The sequence below is a fragment of the Zingiber officinale genome, chromosome 9A (genome assembly GCF_018446385.1).
Source record: "Zingiber officinale cultivar Zhangliang chromosome 9A, Zo_v1.1, whole genome shotgun sequence".
Taxonomy (NCBI): Eukaryota; Viridiplantae; Streptophyta; class Magnoliopsida; order Zingiberales; family Zingiberaceae; genus Zingiber; species Zingiber officinale.
Genome location: NC_056002.1, coordinates 95,642,639 through 95,663,818, shown reverse-complemented (window position 1 = coordinate 95,663,818; position 21,180 = coordinate 95,642,639). Strand labels below are relative to the sequence as shown.

The window sequence follows — 21,180 nt, the reverse complement described above, 5'->3', positions numbered from 1 at the left end:
TAGCACTTGATGTTCTGAAACTACTGGTCGAAGGTTGCTTTTATAGCCCCATCTGGGAGCCTAGATCCCCTCCTGGGCCCTTGGACTGTGCTGACGTGGGAGCTCTCGTCGAAACTTTATCCGCAAAGTTTATCCACCTCTGGGCGCCTAGATCCCCTCCGAGCATCTGGACCATTGACTTGGGATCAACTAGTCGACGCGCTCTAACTCAGCTCCTGGATATCTTTTCTGGTCCGGGCCCCTGGATCAACTCCGGGCACCCGGACCGCCTAGTGCCTGGCTAGGCCGCCCGGGCAAAGTTGGTTCGAACGCTGGGACTAACTTCAGGCACCCGGATCCCTTCTGAGCACCCGGACACTCTGTTTCAGCAACTTCTTTCCTACAAAAAAAAAGAGTTAGTGCAGACAACAAAAATATATTTATCTTGCAAAATAAAGTTAGCACAATACAACAAGACAGTAATAGTAATTAGATTTTGTCTCTCCGAGATCAGGATCTAGTCAAGATCTCAACTTAGGTTTTCCAAATGGACCTAAACTGGACCGATGCTTACTATTCCCTCAACTGGGAACACATTCTCACAGAATCTCTCCTCCAGTTGCTTACTTCTTACTTACCAATTGTAATCGCTTGACTTGTGTTTGACCCACCAGGTTTTCCCACTAGTTATCAGGTCCTGTGAACCCAACTGGAATTCGGCCGGTTGTAAGGTCCCACAGACCTAACCGAAATTTTCTCCAGATATCAAGTCTCATGTACCTATCTGGACTTCGCACCAGCTATTGGGTCCCTCAGACCTAGTTGGATTTCAGCCTAGTGTCAGGTCCTCCAGATCCGTCAATTTCTGTACATTTGGTAAAGCAATTAGATCACACAACACATCTAACTTTAATCTATTTGTCATATATTAAAACCTGATTATCAGTAAAAGTTGCACCAACACAGAGGTCCATGACGATTTTGGTATAAGAATAACTTGAAGGATATCATATATATGTGTATTATTTTGTACAACATAATTATTGAGAATGAGAAGATGTAGTAAGCAATTGGTCGAATGATAAAGAAGATCCTCTGACACAAATATTTTATGGCTCTATCTAAGAGTTTGAAGAATATCTTCGAAGAAACTGTAAAATACATGATAATCAAGTACATGCTTTGAGCTGACTTAGTTGAGCATATTTAGACACGCTATGAGTATGATCAATAAAAGATTATTTTTAGAAATTATTTATACTAATTTATTATTTAATGTTGTATTTCTTATTTTTAAATTTATAAATTTTTAATATTATATTTTAACAAATTAGGTGATATAAGAGTGACTATTACCAAATAATTAAGGTTTTTTTTAAATATATATGAATTGTTGAATGTGCGGTCTATAAAAAAAAACTAAAAGGAATTTTTTTTTATATAGTGAAGAGAAGAGTGAGATTTTTTATATAGTAATAATATGACATTTGAAAATGGAAAAACCTCATTGGAGATGTCCTTAGGAGCTTGGTGAGGAACATGAGAGACTCAAGCAGTCAAAATCTTAAAGATGAAAAATAGTCGTGTGAAATCGATTATTAGCTAAATAAGGGGGTTGCTCCAAGAGGTTTAAGTTGCTACTCAATGATTAAGTTATGCATGCGAACGATTGAAAGTAACCCCTAAGTGATCATCGAAAGACTTTGTATATGAGATTTTGGCACTAAGAAATAGCCTATAAAATCATTTGATTATTTTTTTAATTGACATCGAGTATTCAACTTATTTTGATTAATTTTGAAATGATCAATCTGTCCCTATAGAAATTACATATCGATTATTAGGGTAAATTAAACAATATTCATAGTGGATAACTCATCAACCTAACATTTTTAAGGTTAACTGTCCATTTAAAAAAATTATCCAGCTAAGACTTAATCTTTATATGTCTGGAAAATTAAAAAGGAATCATTTGCTAACTTCTTTAGATTGATCAAGATCTAAAAAGAAATCAAAAGCTAGAAGATTTCTTACTAATTTATATTTTAGATAGACTGGAAGGTATTTAGGATATTTCATGTTCATATTTATTTCCTTTATTCAAATCTATCAATAAATAATAATAAATTACACTTACAATATTGTTGGATCGGGTCGGCCGGCTAGAGAGGGTTGTGTTGCTTGAAACACTAAAATAAACCTTTCTCGATCTTTCAACTCAGGTTAGCAGCAATAGCAAATAAAATTAAATAGAAATAACAACTTAAATAAAATCAGTAAAAGATCAAGAATTACTTGGTTACAACCTAAATAGTTGTTAATCTAAGACAATAGAAAGCTCACTAAGAATCCCCTTCACTTAAGGCAGAGAAACCTTTTAAAGACTAGGAAAGTGAATACACAAGTTGTTCATTCTTCCTAAGTCCAGGGGTCTTTTTATAGCCCATGGAAAATCTTATCCGCAGGTTGAAGACGCCTTCCATAGGGCTAGAAGGTGTCTCTAGTGAGGCGCTTGTGGATAAAACTTTATCCACGGCCAATGGCTCATTTCAGCCTGATCGAAGGCGCCTTAGCACTGTTCATCAAAGGCGCCTTCCAGCCATGGAAGACGCCTTCCACAGAAGGCGCGGAGGCACCTTCAACAGCCTCTGAAGGCGCCTCCAGCAGCACTTGCAGTTCCATTTCGTTCCTTTGCTGCTGCGATCTCCTGGGGTGATTTTGACCACCAAAATAGGGCTCACCCGAACCTAATTTCCAGCCTTCTCCTTGAGCAGGCTTTTGCTCCAGTTTCTCTTCCCTCGAACATCGCGCACATCCTTCTTGTCCACCGGTGTACTCTTCCGCAGCATCTCGTCTCTCGGACGCACCGAGCCTGTCAGTTGTCTCCCGTGTCGTTCTTCTCGCTAGTCGCGTCTTCCGCTCGACTTCCTATGCTCATAAGCTCCTACACACTTAGACATAGGGATCAAACCAAAACAAGACCTAACTTAACTTGGTTGATTACACCAAAAATAACCTTGTGGTTCCAATAATCTCCCTCTTTTTTAATGTGAGCAACTCAAGTTAAGTTAGGGTAAATCAACTATAAGGTAAAGATAATTAAATTATAAATATGCAATAAAGTACAAAAATATTTTTAAATTTAAATTGAACTACTACCTCCCCCTAGACTTAACCTTCCCTTCTCCCCCTTTGATCACATAAAAAATTAGAGTAAAAAGATCTAAGGGTAAAGAAAAAAATTTAAGAAAAGCTTAATTTCTAAGTAACTTGTAAGTAAAATTTGCAAGTCAAGAAGTGAAAATGTTAAATCATTGACACATATTGAAAGCATTAATTTAATTAACTATTTCATGTTTATCAGTTTGTCAATTAAATATTCAATTCAGTAATTGACTTCCAGACTGTGGTGAGACACTAGGCCTTCTTAGTTATTGAATGATTAATCACTTCTAGACAAAGCCTCTTAAAGAATTCAAATATTTAATCTTCTATCTGAAAGCCCTAAGTCCAATTTTACTTTTAATTTATACAAGTTTTTTGAACCCAATATAGGTTCCTTTCTACAGGATTAATCAAGAATTTTGGGGGTACGCAACTTTTGGATATTTTTCTGATTTGACCCCTGTGAAATCTAAGGTACCAGCTTAGTCATTTAAAATTTTGAGTTTGAACAGTTGAACATGTATGATTTTTCAAGTTTCCAACTTGTGTCCTCAATTTATCATTTTCAATTTTTAATTTTCAAAATCTTTTAACATACAAGATTTGGCTAAAATTATTTTTAATTCTTTGTTTTCTTTTTCAAGTTTGCAACAATCTTTAGTTAATAATTTCGTAAATTTAAACAACTTGTCAGGTGGGAGAGATCGTACCTGACTTACCTTGTCGATCCTGTCATCTGTAGCTCTCCTTGATCTGCTGCTTTCTTCTGATGTAGCTCTCTCTTCATCGATACTCTCGATGCTCATTTCAGATGAGCTTTCTTTGTGTTCATCTTCTTGATGACTTGCCATCAATGTAAGTCTGGAAAAGGCTTCTGCCTCTTACTCGAATGACGTTTCGTCCCAAGTCGCTTTAAGGATCTTGTGTTTGTTCGTTTGGACGGGCTTCTTGTCTCTGCTTTTGTCCTTTTTTTCAATTTAGGATTGTTGTCTTTTACATGCCCTTCTTTATTACAGTGGTAGCATCTGATTGCCCTTTTCTTTCTACCCTATAGATGGTTAGATTTTCTAGTTTTAAATAATTTCTTAAACTGTCTTATCATCATTACCGTTTCATTGTCGTCGAGAGAGGATTCTGAATCTTGTTCGTCCATCTTCGCCTTAAGGGCAATGCTATGCTTCGACTCCTTTTTTGAATCTGCACATCTCATTTCATGGATTTCAAATATTGAACACAACTCTTCTAAGGTAATAGAGTCTATATCCTTAGAGATATAATAGACATCTACTAATGATACTCATTCCTTATTTCTAGGGAATGCGTTAAGTGTGTACCTTAGCGAATTTTGGTTGCTTACCTTTTCTCCGAGATTCGAAAGTCTGGTGATGAGCTCCTTAATTCGCGAGTGAAGGTGTGCAACGTTTTCGTCTTCTTCTAATCTAAGGTTGGTGATTTGGTTGCGAAGTAGGTCCCATCTCGCAAGTTTCGCCTTTGAGGTTCCTTCGTATAGTTCCAAGAATTTTTCCCAGAGCTCCTTAGCAGACTCGTAAGCACCGATCCGGTTGACTTCTTGTGACGATAGAATGCTTAGCAGATAAAACTCTACTTTGTCATTTTCCACGAAGTCGGCTTGTTCCTTCTTTGTCTATTGATACTTTTCCTTACTATCTTCAAAACTAAATTCCATTATTAAAAATAATTCAAAGTTGGTTTTAAAGAATACCTCCATTTTCTTTTTCCAGCTCGCGAATCCCCCCTCGTATTTTGGTGGGCAGATGCTTGGTCCGGCCATCTCGTTTGCTTCATTCCGCGGTTAGTCCTCCTGAAGCTGTTAGGCTCTAATACCACTTGTTGGACTGGGTCGGTCGACTGGAGAGGGTTGTGTTGCCTGAAACACTAAAATAAACTTTTCTTGATCTTTCAACTCAGGTTAGCAACAATAGCAAATAAAATTAAACAGAAATAACAACTTAAATAAAATTAATAAAAGACCAAGAATTACTTGGAACCTAGATGGTTGTTAATCCAAGGTAGTAAAAAACTCACTAAGAATCTCCTTCATTGAAGACGGAGAAGCCTTTACACACAATGAGAGCTCAGAAAAGACTAGGAAAGTGAATACACAAGTTGTTCATTCTTTCCTAGGTCCAGGGGTTTTTTATAACCCCTGGAAAATCCTATCCACAGGCTGAAGGCGCTTTCCAAAGGGCTGGAAGGGGCCTCTAGCGAGGCACTCGTGGATAAAACTTTATCCACGGCCAACATCTCATTTCAACCTGGTCGAAGGCGCCTTCCATAGTCTTGGAAGACGTCTTCGCACTGTTCATCGAAGGCGCCTTCGGCCAGCCATGGAAGGCGCCTTCCACAAAAGGCACGGAGGCGCCTTCAACAGCCTTTGAAGGCGCCTCCAACAACACATTGCAGCTCCATTTCGTCCCATTACTGCTGCGATCTACTGGGTGATTTCGATCACAAGAATAGGGCTCACCCGAACTCAATTTTCGTTCTTCTCTTCGAGCAGACTTCTGCTCCGGCTTCTCATCTCTCGAACGTCGTGCACGTCCTTCTCGTCCACCGGTGTACTCTTCCGCAGCATCTCGTCCCTCAGACGCACTGAGCCCGTCGGCTCTCTCCTCATACCGTCCTTCTCGCTAGCCGCGTCTTCCGCTCGGCTTTCTGTGCTCCTAAGCTTCTACACACTTAGATATATTGATCAAATCAAAACAGGACCTAACTTAACTTTATTGATCACATAAAAAATAACTTTGGGTTCCAATAAATATCCGAATCTATTTGATGTTAAATTGGGAAATTCTTTATACATATATAATATTTTATGGTGTTTATTTCTTTCTTTAGTTATTTATTCTAGGATACGATTTGCATAAACATTCGCATATTCCATCTATTTTCGACAAAATCACCAACTGTTCTTTATTTGCTCTGACCAATAAGAAACGGCGCAATAAACAAACCAATGGAATCTCCCGGATCCCTGGACCCCACTGAGTTTCCTCATCGACGAAACGAGTGCCGATCTACTCCGTCGAAGTTCAGTCTGACGGTCCGTAGCTACTTTGGTTCTAATCACCGCTCCCAGCTCACCGTTGATCGCCAAGCGTACAGACGGATGAGCGCACCCCAGGTGATCTCACTCCCGAGCCACTCGGGCTATAAATTGTCCCGTCGCAGACCTTTCTCGTCTCCCCCTCGAATCGTGTCTCGCCGTTCTCAAACGCGTCTCTTCTCTGCGTTTGGAAGGCGATCGGAAAAGGTAAGAACCCTAATATTTTGTTCGTGATTTCATCTTATTGATCTTCGATTTCTGTCGACTAACATCGGATCGATCGGCGGTTGTTTCTTGTTCGGCAATGCAGTTCGCTACAGCGCTCGAGGGTGGATTTCGTTGCACTGCTTCTTCGGATCTTGATCTCTCCATGGAGGACACCTCCGTTTCTCGTCGATTTGTGGTGGGCTACGCCCTCGCGCCTAAGAAGAAGCATAGCTTTGTCCGGCCGTCTCTCGTCGGCCTCGCGAGCGACCGCGGCGTCGATCTCGTCCCCATCGACCCCTCTCGTCGCGTCTCCGAGCAGGGCCCCTTCGATTGCGTGATCCACAAATTTTACGGCGACGAATGGAAGTCACAGCTCGCGGATTTCTCCGCCAAGAATCCCGGCATCCCCATCGTCGACCGGCCCATCGACATCGAACGCCTTCACAATCGCATCACCATGCTCCAGTTCGTGTCCGAGCTCGAAATCCCTCAGGGGAGGGAGACCTTCGGGATCCCCAACCAAGTGGTGATCTATGATTCCAGCGCCCTCTCCAACACCACCGACCTCCGGTTCCCTATCATCGCCAAGCCGCTGGTCGCCGACGGCAGCGCCAAATCCCACAAGATGTCCCTTGTCTACCACCGCGAGGCTCTTCTCAAACTCAAACCTCCCCTGGTGCTGCAGGAGTTCGTCAATCACGGCGGGGTCATCTTCAAAGTCTATGTGGTGGGGAACTACGTGCAGTGCGTGAGAAGGAAATCCCTCCCCGACGTTTCCCCGGAGAAGCTGGATCATCCCGTCGGCTCTGTCACCTTCTCTCAAGTGTCCAACGTGACCACGCAGAGACCCGAAGAGGTCGAATATTACGAGCGCCTGGAAGAAGCAGAGGTGCCCCCGCCGCACTTTCTCGAGAAGGTAGCAATGGGTTTGAGGCAGGCGATGGGATTGCGCCTCTTCAATTTCGACATGATTAGGGATTCCAAATCGAGTAATCATTACCTCATAGTGGACATCAATTACTTTCCCGGTTACGCTAAGATGCCGTCTTACGAAAAGGTTTTAACCGACTTTCTCTGTGACCTTGTTCGTGACGAGAAGGGGCAAGCGCCTACGAGTTCTTCTGCACCGTCGCCCGCTTCCTCTAACTTGTGCAAGCATCATGAGCATGAATAGAAACATCGGCTCCTGCTGCTGCTTGCCCTCATTTGGAAGTCCAATTTTCTTTACGATTCCAATAAGGTACAGAACATATATACATCCTTACAAAATTTTAGGCGATTCTTCACTCCATATTGTTTGGCTTTCACTTCTCAAAATCGCAGCATTACAAGATTTTCGTCGTTAATGTTTTTGTGAGTAAAATTCCCGTTGGTAATTTACCGATGGGAACGCCATATGGGAAGAATTTTACGGTCCGTATTTGTTCATAACGACCAAAAATATCGCCACATACTTTATAGCATAATTTATATTATATAGTTTAATTACAAAAATGCCTTATACATCTTTTAAATATTTGTAATCATAATTTTTATATTTAAGTTTGAATTTTAATAATAATAATATTGACTTCAAAGCAAATTTGTTTATTATTATTTTTTTGGAAGGACAATTTATACCTTTTTAAATGAATTCTCGAAAGACATTTTTTATTTTTTTTTTCAAACAGAATTCTATAGTTATATACATATAGTAAATTTTACGACACACTTAAATTCTCAAGATTTAATTAAGAATTCCTTTTTTCCGATGGCATGTCAAATTAGTATACAGTGGCTAATTATATGGAAATATATTAAAAAAATCACATATGCTTAAATTAAATAAAGGCATTTTTAATATGAAAAATATAAATTAAATATAGACATGTATTTCTTTTTTTAATATGAAAATTATAAAGTAAATAAAGACATTTACTTATAGTTTAAAATATGAAAATTATAAATTAAACAAAACATCTCCAAACTATATAAACTATAGAAAGACACGTAACCTAATGGACATTTGAATGACGAGCGCTTTTTTATTTATTTTAATGGCCGATAAGGGTCGGATCGGTCATTAAAATATGGATTTCAAGAATTTCGGGATTGAGACTTAGCTACTATAAATTAGAGTATCTATATCAATTACCCTAAATTAAATTTTTACCTTAAATTTTACATTTTACATTAAAAAAACATCCGCATCAGCTACCCTACCTATTCCCTAAATATACATTTTATGAACAGTAGTTCTTTAAATTTAGGGAATGGATTCCATTCCCTAAACATTAAAATACTATTTCTCTCTCCTCCCACTAATAATAAAAAAATTCTCTTTCCTCCATCTCTCTCCTCATCTAATAATAAAAAATATGAAAGAAAGAGAAAAAATAATTAAAAAATAAATATATGATAAATTATAGGGAAGTTGATGTATTATGTAATGAAAAATGGATATCTAAATTTAATAAAGTAGTTCTTTTACTCTAAATTATAGATTTTGGATGAGGATTCTTATGTGGATGCTCTAAGAGTATTTTTGGATAATAGAAAAATAGGTTAATGGTTCAATATCTTATAATGCATGGGGTGAAGTATCAAATTCAATCTCTCCTAATTAATACTGCTATTATTTGATTGAAGCTCTTCATACCTATCTCATTTATTTTATTACTGCATTAAATAAAATAATTAACTAAACGAACTAGTGGCTATTATTATTTTCATCTCATCAATAGAGATTAAATTCGAGAGATGATAATCTCCAATGATGTAGTAATAGCATACTCTTACAATCCTTATCGCAACCGTCATGATGACAGTTGTACTGCCACCTGGAGATTATGCGAAATGGAGGCGTTCAGACCCGTCCAATATTTAGAAGATGTCTTGGAGAGGATCCCGCTCGGCTTCTGGTATCCTACCAATTACGTTGCGCTTGCGTTGCGCCAGTCGCTAGGAAAGGGGAAATAGAGCGAAACCCCGAGATCGCACGCCCTCTGTAAACCCTAGCCGCCGATCTCGTCGTCGGACGGCATAATGGTTGGGGGCGGAATGGAGGATAACAGTGGCGGTAGGGGAGGTGGAGGGCAGGCGGCGATCGGTGAGAAGGAGACGGCGGCGGGGGCGAATCCCGGACTAAACGGGAATGCGCCGCCCCCTTTCCTCAGCAAGACTTACGACATGGTGGATGATCCGGCGACCGACGCGATCGTATCGTGGGGCGCCGGAAATAACAGCTTCGTCGTGAGGGATCCGCCGGAGTTCGCCAGGGATCTCCTGCCCAAGTACTTCAAGCACAATAATTTCTCTAGCTTTGTTCGGCAGCTCAATACTTATGTAAGATCTCTGCCATCCCTTTTGGTTTGCTTCATCTATCTGTTTCCTGTTCGATTCTATCGTCGTCATGAATAATAGAATGGTTTTTGTGATCCTCTTCAATTCGGTGCTCTTGATGCAATTCCGCTTCATTAAAACTCACGCGTCCAGTTAATTCACAAATCCTGGCGCCCTATTATCCCACAAGCGTTACTGATTACCTATATTGTGATAAGATGTTGATATCTCACCTGAGAGGAACTCTTGTTAAGAAGATTTCCTGCATACTATTCTCATCTTCCAAATTTGAACTCTTATTTAAAAGAGATCATTTTCGCAACGGTAAAGTTGTTGCCATGTGACCAAAAGGTCACGGATTCGAATCCTGGAAACAGTCTCTTGTAAAAAGCAGGGTAAGGCTGCGTACAATGGATTCTTCCCCGGGACCCCGCATGGCGGGGCTTCGTGCACCGGGCTGCCCTTTTATTTAAAAGAGATCCTTTTGTATTATCTTCAAATACATTGCTTTTAGTCCAAAGCATTTTTTTTTTATTGATAAAAAGGTTCTGGTTCAGTAATCTACTCATTGAAGTGATTGTTTCTTGAAACTCATATTAACACTAATTTTTGAAATTTTGATCGTGAGTGAACTACCAATTATTGTCCAGTATGTACTACTCGATCTTACAAGGCTAACACAATTTATAACTTATAACATCAATTATATGATTACTTTAAAGATTATAACTAATGAATGATGATCAATCCAAAATAATCAATGAATATATTGCTTTAGTACTGTCTACTAGTATGCTGTACCAAATTATATGAATATAAGCAATTCAGTATGAAAAATTGTGTTATTTTCAAGTATAGACATCAAGTTTATGATGATAGGTAATGCTAGATGTTCATCACTCAATTAAATGATACATTGATTCCTTGAGGCATGATATTGGCTTCCGTGAGCTTAAGAAAGTAAGTTCATTAATTTTTGAGTTTCATAATGCTACTGAAGTCAATTTTAGCGTTCAGATATACAATGTGTGTATCCCACTTCCTAGAATTCCAAGCTATAATCTTCTATAATTATGTAATTGTTTAAATTTAAGGTGGTTGACTTGTTCAGCAGCTGCTTTATCTAATAGTAAGGCTGATGAAACTCTCTATCAGGTTGTTTTTTATTTCTTGGTCTAGATTGTTGACTTAGAAGAAGGACAAATGAAATATTTACATGATATCTGAAAAAAAACAAGATTATACATCACTTAGTCTATTAACAATGATTGTTTCTGACTTGAACATGATTGTTTTAAATGATATTAACAATGATTGTTTCTGACTTGAACATGATTGTTTTAAATGATCCTTTTTCTCATACTTGACTCCTCCAAGTTGGTCCTTTTTTGGTATGATAATTATGTTAGTTCCTAACAAAGTTATGTAGAAACAGCATCGGATTGTCATGATGTTCCAAAATATAGCCTGATGTTATTAATCCTCCTTAATGGGTGTAGAGTTTCACAATAGGAAGGGAACTGATTCATCATAGTTTAGCTTTAATCAGAATACTTAGATGGAAGATATGAGAAAAAGGATCATAAAGTTTGTATCTTCTATCCAAGTAATTGGATCCTAAGGATCTTTAATGGTTTGGTTGATGTACTGAAGTTCTATAGAGGTGCTCACGATGTGGAATTGAACTAATGGGGACTAGCCTTCTTGCAAAACACTTTGCACCCCTTGTGTATGCAAATTTCATGTTACATTTATGGTGTATTTTTTCATGGAAACTCAAAAGCTAATGTTGGTTTCTGAGGATCAAATCTTACTTTACGACTGCCCTTTTTCCTAAGTTGTTTATTTAAGGCTGTTAAGGTATATACTTGGTGCTTCATGATACTATTGGACAGGGTTTTCGGAAAGTTGATCCTGATCGCTGGGAATTTGCGAACGAGGGATTTTTAAGAGGGCAAAAGCACCTGCTTAAAACTATCAACAGGAGGAAACCCTCTCATGGACATGGGCAAAGTCAAAAAGAGCAACCACAACCGCAACTGCAACCACAACCACAACCACAACCACAGAGTGCTCCAGCTACTGCTTGTGTTGAGTTGGGCAAGTTTGGGTTGGAAGAAGAGGTTGAGCAGCTGAAGAGAGATAAGAATGTACTCATGCAAGAGCTTATTAGGTTGCGCCAGCAGCAGCAAACCTCAGACCATCAGTTACAGACATTGATGAAACGCCTCCAGGGAATGGAACAACGTCAACAACAGATGATGGCATTCCTCGCAAAGGCCATGCAGAGCCCTGGTTTCTTTCCGCAATTTGTGCAGCAAAATCAAAATGATAGCAACAGACGCATTACTGGAGTTAACAAGAAGCGGAGGCTGCCAAAACAGGGAGATAGTCATGATGATGAGATGCTCGAAGGTCAAATAGTGAAGTACCAACCACTGATCAATGAAGCAGCCAAAGCAATGCTAAGACAAATTATAAAGATGAATGCATCTGCTAGGTTGGAATCTTTTGGAAATTCTGATAATCTTCAACTAGAGAACTTCCAAATTCCATCTGAAGCATTTGAAAGCACAGCAAGTCAGAATTCTTGTGTTACTTTGTCAGAGATCCCTTCAAATTCTGGCTTTCCATTTGTTCCTACTGCCTCTGCGGTATCTGATCAGTCTTCTGCAGTAGCTAATGAAATGATTGGACCAGATGACATTGGAGTGTTATCTGTAGTTCCAGAGGAAATTGCTCCATCTCCAACTAACATTGACATCCCAGATCTCCCTGAGTTACTCGGAATAGATCCTGAAGACAATGTTGCTGATATTCCAGTTGAAACTTTGGAAATGCCCAAGCCACAGGACATGTATGCTAACCAGAATGCCTCGGTCTTGCAAGAAGTTGGACCTTTAGATATTGATGGTTTTTCAGCAGATACTGACATCAACCTGTTCAATGATGAGGAGAAGCTCCCTGGCATTATCGATGATTTCTGGGAGCAATTCCTGATGGCTAGCCCCCTCGCAGTAGACACAGAGGAGGTTGAATCCACCACCCAGGAGCAGATGGAGGTTCAGCCAAGTGCAGACAATGTGTGGAACAACACTGAACACATGAATCATATTACGGAGCAAATGGGGCTTCTTTCATCAGCTCCTAAGCTTTGATGTGGTTTATCATCCTACCACAGAAGCATCTTGGTTCAGATTTTGGACATTAACATTTTGCTACTAAAATCATTGCAACCGTTGGAGATTGCAAGAAGGCCATGGTAAGTGTTTATTTGACTCGCCAAGGGAGTACTTCCTAGAAAATCGATTGCGTATCAGTTCTGTATGGAAGGCGAAGCTACATATTGTATCGCCTTCTGGTTATTAGTAGCAGCTCCATACGAAGAAAACTTTCATTGCATAAAAGTGTTTCTGTGACTTCAAACTGGACTCGAAACCTAAGAGTCCTTAACCTGAATGATCTGGTTCACTTGTTGGACTAGAATATGAGAAATTCTAGCTGACCAAGCCGATCGAACAGGTCGGTTTGGGTTGATCCAACCATTGAGCATTTTTTTTGTTGGAAAGAGATTTTAAAATTTCATACTTGTTTTTGCTCTTATATATATAAGTGCTATTATTACACAGAACCTATGTCGATTTGATGATCTGTCGGTTTGATTTCAGTAGCTAGCTGAATACTTGTAACATTTTCATTTTTTGTTTATTTATTTTCTCATAATCTCCTGGATTTTACAAATGTTTTCCTTTCAAAAATCATCATTTATCCTCCAAATCGCTATTTTGGTTACAAATTAATTACTTGTGTACTCTAAATTGTTCTTGATTCCGTTAATAACTCTCTCATTTGTTCCCGCATTTAAGTTAATAAGGGCTAGAGATTAACAGAAAATTTATTATTAGTCAACAAGAAATCTGAATAACTTTGAAAAAGAATAATTTCTTAAAAGATAAATTCCATCGCCACCTTCAGCTAGCCCACTCGGGTCTTTTTTTTTATATGGAAATTTATTATAAAATTCATTATTCTGAATTTAAAAAAAAATGTATACCCCAAAATGATTAATTGATTTTACTAATAAGTAACAAAAATAATCTTTTCTTTCTGAACTTAGATCATTAAGACAAATCTAAGTTCCGTTCTAGCATAAATAAGTATATTTATTTCATGCAAATCCGTAGAGAATAAACTAGCTTTTCATATAAACCTAAAGGCTGATGTGATCTAATGGTTTGCAGATTTCAAGTTGATCTTATAACAAAACTCATAAGGATATTTACCAAATTTATTCTTATAGTCAGTTGTAAATATTTATGGAATCGAATTAAACTGAATATCTAATATCAACTAAAAAACTCACAAAATTGACTTCTCTAAAATTTATAATGAGGTTGCTAATATATCACATACAAACCTCCCGTTTCAAGTGATCGACTACAGCGAAGGCGATGTACCACCCTATGTTCGTTAAGGGTTCTCTTCGATAGGAGAGTTGGACATACTCGAATATCTTGAACTTTTCTTTGAAGTAGATTTGTAAGTGGAGTAGAACAATTTTGAGCAGACTTAAGATCCAGATATCCTGACCATCAAGTCAAATGGACTCTCTTCAAATCAAGATACACACTAGTTTAAGGAAATAAAATGTGTATTCAAGATATAAAAACCATTTTCAGGAAGTTACAATTAGACATCTCAAGAACTTCACTAATATAAATAATCTATAATAAACACTTTACATCAATCATATAATGAACAACAAACTGCATTATATTTTTATTAACAATTACAAATATTCTAGTGGTATTGACTATATAGATCATTATATACTATTAGATACTATTCTTTATTATATCATTATTTATATTTAAATAAATTTTATTTTATTTTATTATTACTAATCAATTCTTTTTTGATGTTCCTCTTTCTCATTTAATATACACATTTGTGATAATTTCATATAGCTCACATAAAATCTAATATTCTAATATGAAACATAAGAAAAGAGGGGTTGGAGGAATCACCATCTTCAACAATGTGCTTTTATGATTGTGGCTCCAATCCTCTTTTGATCAAAAAGGCACAGAAAGTAATCAATGACTTGTAATCTTTCGTCCTGAGGAAGGCATTGTAGATCACATCACACACTTCCTGATCTGGATGTATGCCGAAACCTAACATCTTATTGAAGAAGCCCTTTGCCTCATGTACAAAATGCCGTTTGCATAATCGGTTGATCACCGCACTGAAGTCATTGATTGTAACTTCATGTCCAGACTTCAACAGTTTATCAAAGAGCACAAAGGCCTTATCCGGGATCGCCATGGCACAATGTGCTTTTATGACAGTGGTGTAGGCACACTTCCTCAATCTGATACCCTGATGCAAAAGATAATATAGGAACTCCTCTGCTTTGTCAACTTGGTGATTTAAACAAAGACAATCAATGAGAAAGGTATAAGTAGCAGGAGTAGGTGCAATACCGCCTTTTAACATTTTATAAAATATGTAGAAGGCCATGTCTGAGTTCCTTTGCTGATAAAAGCCTTGGATAATTGTACCGTAGGCAATTGAGTCAGCATCTATTCCACTAAGAACCATGTCGTTCAGTTTATCAAAAGCCTCTTTTACTCTACCCTTTTTACAAAGTGCCTTGATAACTATACTGTAAGTAATTTTGTCGAGCATGATTGATTTCCTATCCATTTCCTCAAGTAGCATCTGCATCGAATCGGCATCCCCAATTTCACAAAATCCATCAATAAGTGTCTTGTATGTTATGGCTGTAGGAACCAGTCCATACGTATCCATTTCCCTCCAGAATCTCTGTGCCTCGGTTGGCTTTCCGATCTTACAAAAACCATAAATCAAGGAATTATAAGTCACAATTGTAGGAGTTATAGCTGACCTAATTAGTTGTTCATATACTGCAAGAGCTTCTTCGACATCACCAACTTTAGCAAAGCCATCAATGACAATGTTATATAATATAACGTTCAATCTCTGACCGGTAGCAACTAGGTACTCGAAATAGCACTTTGCTACCGACATCAAACCTTTCTTGCACATACCTGAAAGAATTGCTCCATGAAAAAAAGAATTTGGCATCACACTCTTCGAGCTCATAGATCGGCACACCTGAAGTGCCTTGTCTATTTCTCCCAACTTGCAATACCCGTTTATGAGAATGGAATATGCCACTAGATCCATATCGAGGCCGATATCTTTAATCTCATGAAGCAACTCTTCAACTTTAGCGATGTCCCCTTTTTTGCAAAGGGCATTGAGGAGAACACTGTAAGTCACAATATTCAGCCTGCATCCTCGGGCAAGCATATCCATCCTCCTTAGTCCTTCATCAATATCGCCTTCATCACAAATACCACTTATCACAATAGTATGAGTAACAGGATCAGGCTGCAGTCCCTGTTTTATCATCATTCTAACGAGCATCCAGATCTCACGCATAGATCCAAGTCGACGACACCCATTTATAAGAATATTATACATAACCACATCAACCTCTACACCGTCATTTTGCATAGACTCAGAGAGTTGCAAAGCTTCTTCCACATTTCCTGCTAGACATAACCCATGCATAAGAGAATTGAAACTATATTCATCGGGAAGAAATCCATACTTAAAGGAAAGAGAGAGGAGAGACCATGCGATCTTGATAAAGCGAGAATTACACAGTCCGGATATGAGGGCATTGAAGGTGATCAAATGAGGGCAATATGATTTCTCTTCTCTTATCTCTTGGAAGAACGATATTGCATCTTGCACTCTTCCTTGTTTGCAGAGACTGTCTATGAGGAGATCAATTGTCTGCTCTCTGCAAGAAATCCCACTGGCTTTGATTTCTCGATAAAGATCAAGAACAATGCTTGTATACCTTGCACTGTGCAATAAACTGTGATAGGTAGACACAGAAGCTTGCATGTCCAAGCTAGCCATCTTGCTTAAGACAAAACGAGCGTCGTCCATCATTTCTGATCTAGCATATACATCTGCCAACATATCCCAAACAATGCTGCTGGAATCCCAGTGTCTGAAATGAGTCCACAGGTGCTCACTCAATAATGGTGCTGAACCAACTCCTTCTCACATTTAGGAAAAAAAGAAGAAGAAATTTAATGAATAAATTACAATCAAGCTATGCTCCTTCGAGCAACATAAAATTTAATAAATGGCCAAAGAATTTAAGCAACTACCAATTATGATAGAGCATGGATACAATTTATTAGGTCCATATATGCACTAAGAGTTTCATCATATTTTATCACTTTTAAAAGTTAAAGGTTTGTAGTTGCAAGCTACTAAATAAGGTAACTTAGGGTTCTATGTACATTTGGTAGAGATTAAATGGGCTTAGATGAACAAGATAGGATTTTTAGCTGCACATGTAAATCATATATGATAAATGCAACCATACACAGTCTCCTTTAAAATCTGCCTTTTTTAAAGCTGCATATGCAGCATAAATGCAGGCTCTCTAAGACCATAACTAGTTATCCTGTCATCAATAGTTACACGCTTATTGAAATCTAAAACTAAGGAAGAAGATGATCATCATACTGTTAAGAATGGAGAGGTTTTGGAACTCTATCAACTCTCGCCAGCAAAATATGCAACTTTTGCAGTGAAAATTTATGGAAAATATCGACAGAGAATAGGAAATCAAAGGAAAGGTAAAAAATGGTAAAAGAAACAAGAAAAAACCTTCGTCCTGCACCATCCCTCGCATGGCGTTTCGCATCTCCTTCAATCTCCCTTCTTTGGCCAAAGCGTGGCAAACCTCCAATTTCCGTACCCTTCGATTCTCATGCAATCCAGGGAACGAGACCGTTTCCTTCTCCTTCGGAGCTCCATGTCGACTGAAGCCCCCGCGGGCGAATTGGCACGGAGCGATACTTTCAGCCTCTGGTTTGAACAAAGATACGAACTTTATCACAGAACTCTGGGAATCTGAGGCCGAAGAAGCGGAGACGAGTTCCTCCTCCTCGGCGACAACCGCCGCCGCCAGAGACGAGAGCAGGTGTTTACTGGTGGAGCAGCGGCGAGGGATCCGCAGTTGATATGGGGAATTGCGCCGGAATAGCATTGAAGGTTTAGGGTTTCATTCTAGAGAGAAAATAAAAAGGGCGGGCGGCCTTTGCTCCGCCGCCCGCCGTCGTCTTCGTCGGGAGGAGTTTCCAGTAACCTCGCTTCGGGAAGGTGGAAATTACCCATTAAGGTATTGCTCCCGTACAAATCAGAAGACCCATTTATAGTATCGCCGGTCCGGCTCGGCCCGGTTCATCCGGCCCGTCGGGCTTGGCATTATTTTAACCCTTTTTTTTTGTAAATTTTGTGATTTGATAAAATTTAGCTAGAGCAAATAATTCTATCTCGATTTTTCTTATAATTTCCAAAATTATTTAATTTAGTCCGACGTGTTAAATTCATAAAATGAAATTAATAAATTCTAAAAATGAAATATAGAATAAACGGATTATAAAATTTTCTTTAGTTTGGTTTGTTAAATGGCTCATGAATTAATAAGTTCAATTTAATTTGACAACAATAAAAATAAAATCAATTATTTTACAAAACCCATATTTTTTATGAAAAATAACAAAAAAAAAATAGTATATATATCCTATTGATATTCGTGTAGGAGTAATGAAAATTTAAACTCATACCATAATTACATTAATTTATTAGATGAGCCCCAGCGCCTCTACCAATTCATTTGAGACCAATACGGAAGAGATAAATCATGGACGACTACTAACCTTTAGAATAATAACTAGCACATAAAGGAAACATTTACCTCAACTTTGTCAAGATTCGAACCTCAGACCTCATGGTGACAATACCTTATGCGCTAATCACTAGACTCATCCGAGAGGACAATTTATCTCTTTTTATGCACTATATCCAGATATTACAACTCCATTAATTCAATTCTAGAATAGATGATTTATCCCAACTTTACATTCCGTCCAACAAATAAATAAAACCAACAAATAAATAAAAGTTCCTCACAAAACATCCCAACTTCACCAGTAATTTATTCTAATGCTTGATTTGGTTGCCTATCTCATCTTACTAGCCAGAAAAGTTAAAGTTGGTTTGAAAACTAAAAAATTCCTTATAAATCATGGCCAAAATGATAAACTCCATGGAAGGCAAAATAAGAGGCAAAAAAAACTCGTTACCACTAATGGAAAATTCTTTCAACTAAAAATTATTTTAAATTTTTCCTGATATTTTATTCTTTTTAAGGAAAAATAACTTCGTTGGAAATAAGGCAAAGCCATTTTCCTCCCACTATTTCCCATCATTCTCTTTTATTTTATCATATATTTTGAAGCTAGACAGATTCTACACTTTCAGTGAAATGGAATAGAATTATAGAACACTAATGTTCATAAATGATATTCTGAAAAAGAAAGAAAGTCCTTTTATAACTAAAAAAACACAGGCAGAAACAAATTACTTCTTTTTTTAATCTTATCTTTGCATGCAACAAATTACTCATTCATAAATATAATAACTTTTAAGGCATATAGTCCAAATTCATAGAAAAAGAACAACTTATGCAAAATGTACTCTTTGGGGGCAAAGTTTGAAGACGTTACATAACTATTCTCTTTTTTTTTCCAATGAAGATCTTAATATACAATTCATCAAAGCATATAATGAACAAAACTATCTACCTTTGACTCTACTCATAAATAAACAGGCATGCTAAGAACACAAACAAATGACCAATATATCCATTTAATCAAAACTTGAACACAGCAAAATTTCAACCTGATCACTCAATCAAGTTTGATTTCCAAGAACTTGGAGTAACACTGTCTATGAACATACTTGTTTAGATTTCAAGAGCCAGAATTGCAAAAATTAGAAACGGTATCAGTCGAGAATAATCTCCAACCTCATAAAAATTCAGGCAGGCTACAAACAAACACAGATTAAAGAGTATCAACTTGATCACTTGTCTGTTTTAGTTCCATGACATCAATTCACAGTGTTTATCAACATATTAATTTAGATTTCGAGAACTATAGTCGAATAAGTGGAAATTGTATCAATTTAGACTAATAGCCTCAGAAATGCAAAACCAAAACAAACATAGTTATCTCAAAACAACCATATACAAGAGCTCAATGTCTGATTTTTCAGGTAGAAGGCAACTAGGTCGTACATATTTGGCATAAAGGTTTCAGCTCACAACGGACATAACATACAAATCAGTTACTTATCAAGAAATCCCCAATTCAACAACCCTAATCGGATAAAGCTTGCGCCTTTGTGAATTATTACTTATCTTTGGAAGTGGAGATGCCGTACTTCTCCTGAAGACGCGTGATCTCCTCTTCCTTCTTCTTCGAGTCGGACTTCTTGGCCATCTTGGCTTGCTGGTAGTAGAGGACGATGAGGTAGCGATTGGCGACGTTGAAGCCGGAGAGGTGGTCGACGGCAGTCTTGGCGTCGTAGATGTCCTCGTATACGACGAAGGCGGTCCCCCGGGTGTCCTTGTTAGTGCCGATGCGGATCTGCCGGATGGCGCCGTACTTGCCGAAGATGTCGTACATCTCCTCGCTGGAGATGTTGAAAGGGAGGTTGCGCACGTACAGCACCCGGTTCACTTCCGGCGGGAGACGGGTGTTTGCCTTGCGAAGGCTAATCGTCGCCATGATCGATTGCGATGCCAAATTAGGGTTTCAGAAACGAACAAGACCCCTTTCGCCAGGGACCGGATGGGCTATGGCCGGTTTATCTGTATTTATAGGGGTGGTTCAGGCCTAAGAAATACTGATTTTTTTTTATTTGATCTAAACTACAAAATTAAAGAGACAATTTCACTTTACACACCAACTGTTTACTATTTTTTATTTCACCACATAATTTCACAAATTATATCATACACAATTTATTAATTTTTATATATTTTCTCGTTGCAAAGACTAATGGTGCAATTTATTCAAGGAGAAATAAAATAAATTAGAATATAAAGAAGGAAAACATATAACTCTATTTTGCTAAAGGTATAATTTGTGATGACCCCCATAACTGTCTTATGTCATTGGAAGAGAGTAATTAGGAAATCAAAATTAGTTATTATATGGGAAGGTAATTTTTTGGTCGTTGTTAAAGATTCAATCTTTGTTCAATTTTGTAAATTTATCATGTGATAACCAACTCGATTATGCCATAGGGATAAGAAGATATAGTGTAAGTATTCCAAAATAATTTTGATATAATTAACTGAGTTAAATTAGATCCTGTGTATTTGATACCTTATGTCTGAGTAAGCATAACTTAGGAACATAAAAAATCAAACGGAAAATGTAACGAACGAGAAAGATGACACAGGAAGGGAGTCAACAGACTCTGTGCATCCAAGGGACGAAGAGCTACAGAAGAGTACACCAATGAAACGA

General features: G+C 38.0%; 4 protein-coding genes across 4 annotated transcripts; 2 read left to right on the top strand and 2 right to left on the bottom strand.

Moving 5' to 3' along the window:
• The first annotated feature begins 6,551 nt into the window (after window positions 1–6,551).
• Window positions 6,552–7,592, top strand: LOC122019348 (inositol-tetrakisphosphate 1-kinase 1-like). Its single transcript, XM_042576824.1, has one exon. It carries the CDS (start codon window positions 6,582–6,584, stop codon window positions 7,590–7,592), a length of 1,011 nt encoding a protein of 336 aa, XP_042432758.1. The 5' UTR covers window positions 6,552–6,581.
• A 1,776-nt stretch (window positions 7,593–9,368) lies between these two features.
• LOC122019944 (heat stress transcription factor A-1-like) lies at window positions 9,369–13,319 on the top strand. Its single transcript, XM_042577597.1, has 2 exons — window positions 9,369–9,742; window positions 11,635–13,319. The coding sequence occupies exons 1-2, from the start codon at window positions 9,443–9,445 to the stop codon at window positions 12,895–12,897; spliced, it is 1,563 nt and encodes a 520-aa protein (XP_042433531.1). The 5' UTR covers window positions 9,369–9,442; the 3' UTR covers window positions 12,898–13,319.
• A 722-nt stretch (window positions 13,320–14,041) lies between these two features.
• LOC122019858 (putative pentatricopeptide repeat-containing protein At1g13630) lies at window positions 14,042–19,714 on the bottom strand. The gene is made up of 3 exons (XM_042577436.1): window positions 17,465–19,714; window positions 14,767–16,842; window positions 14,042–14,324 (listed from the first exon to the last, which is right to left on the bottom strand). The coding sequence occupies exons 1-2, from the start codon at window positions 17,844–17,846 to the stop codon at window positions 14,786–14,788; spliced, it is 2,439 nt and encodes an 812-aa protein (XP_042433370.1). The 5' UTR covers window positions 17,847–19,714; the 3' UTR covers window positions 14,042–14,324; window positions 14,767–14,785.
• Window positions 19,715–19,849: 135 nt separating this feature from the next.
• Window positions 19,850–20,514, bottom strand: LOC122019859 (splicing factor 3B subunit 6-like protein). Its single transcript, XM_042577437.1, has one exon. It carries the CDS (start codon window positions 20,431–20,433, stop codon window positions 20,056–20,058), a length of 378 nt encoding a protein of 125 aa, XP_042433371.1. The 5' UTR covers window positions 20,434–20,514; the 3' UTR covers window positions 19,850–20,055.
• Window positions 20,515–21,180: the final 666 nt, after the last annotated feature.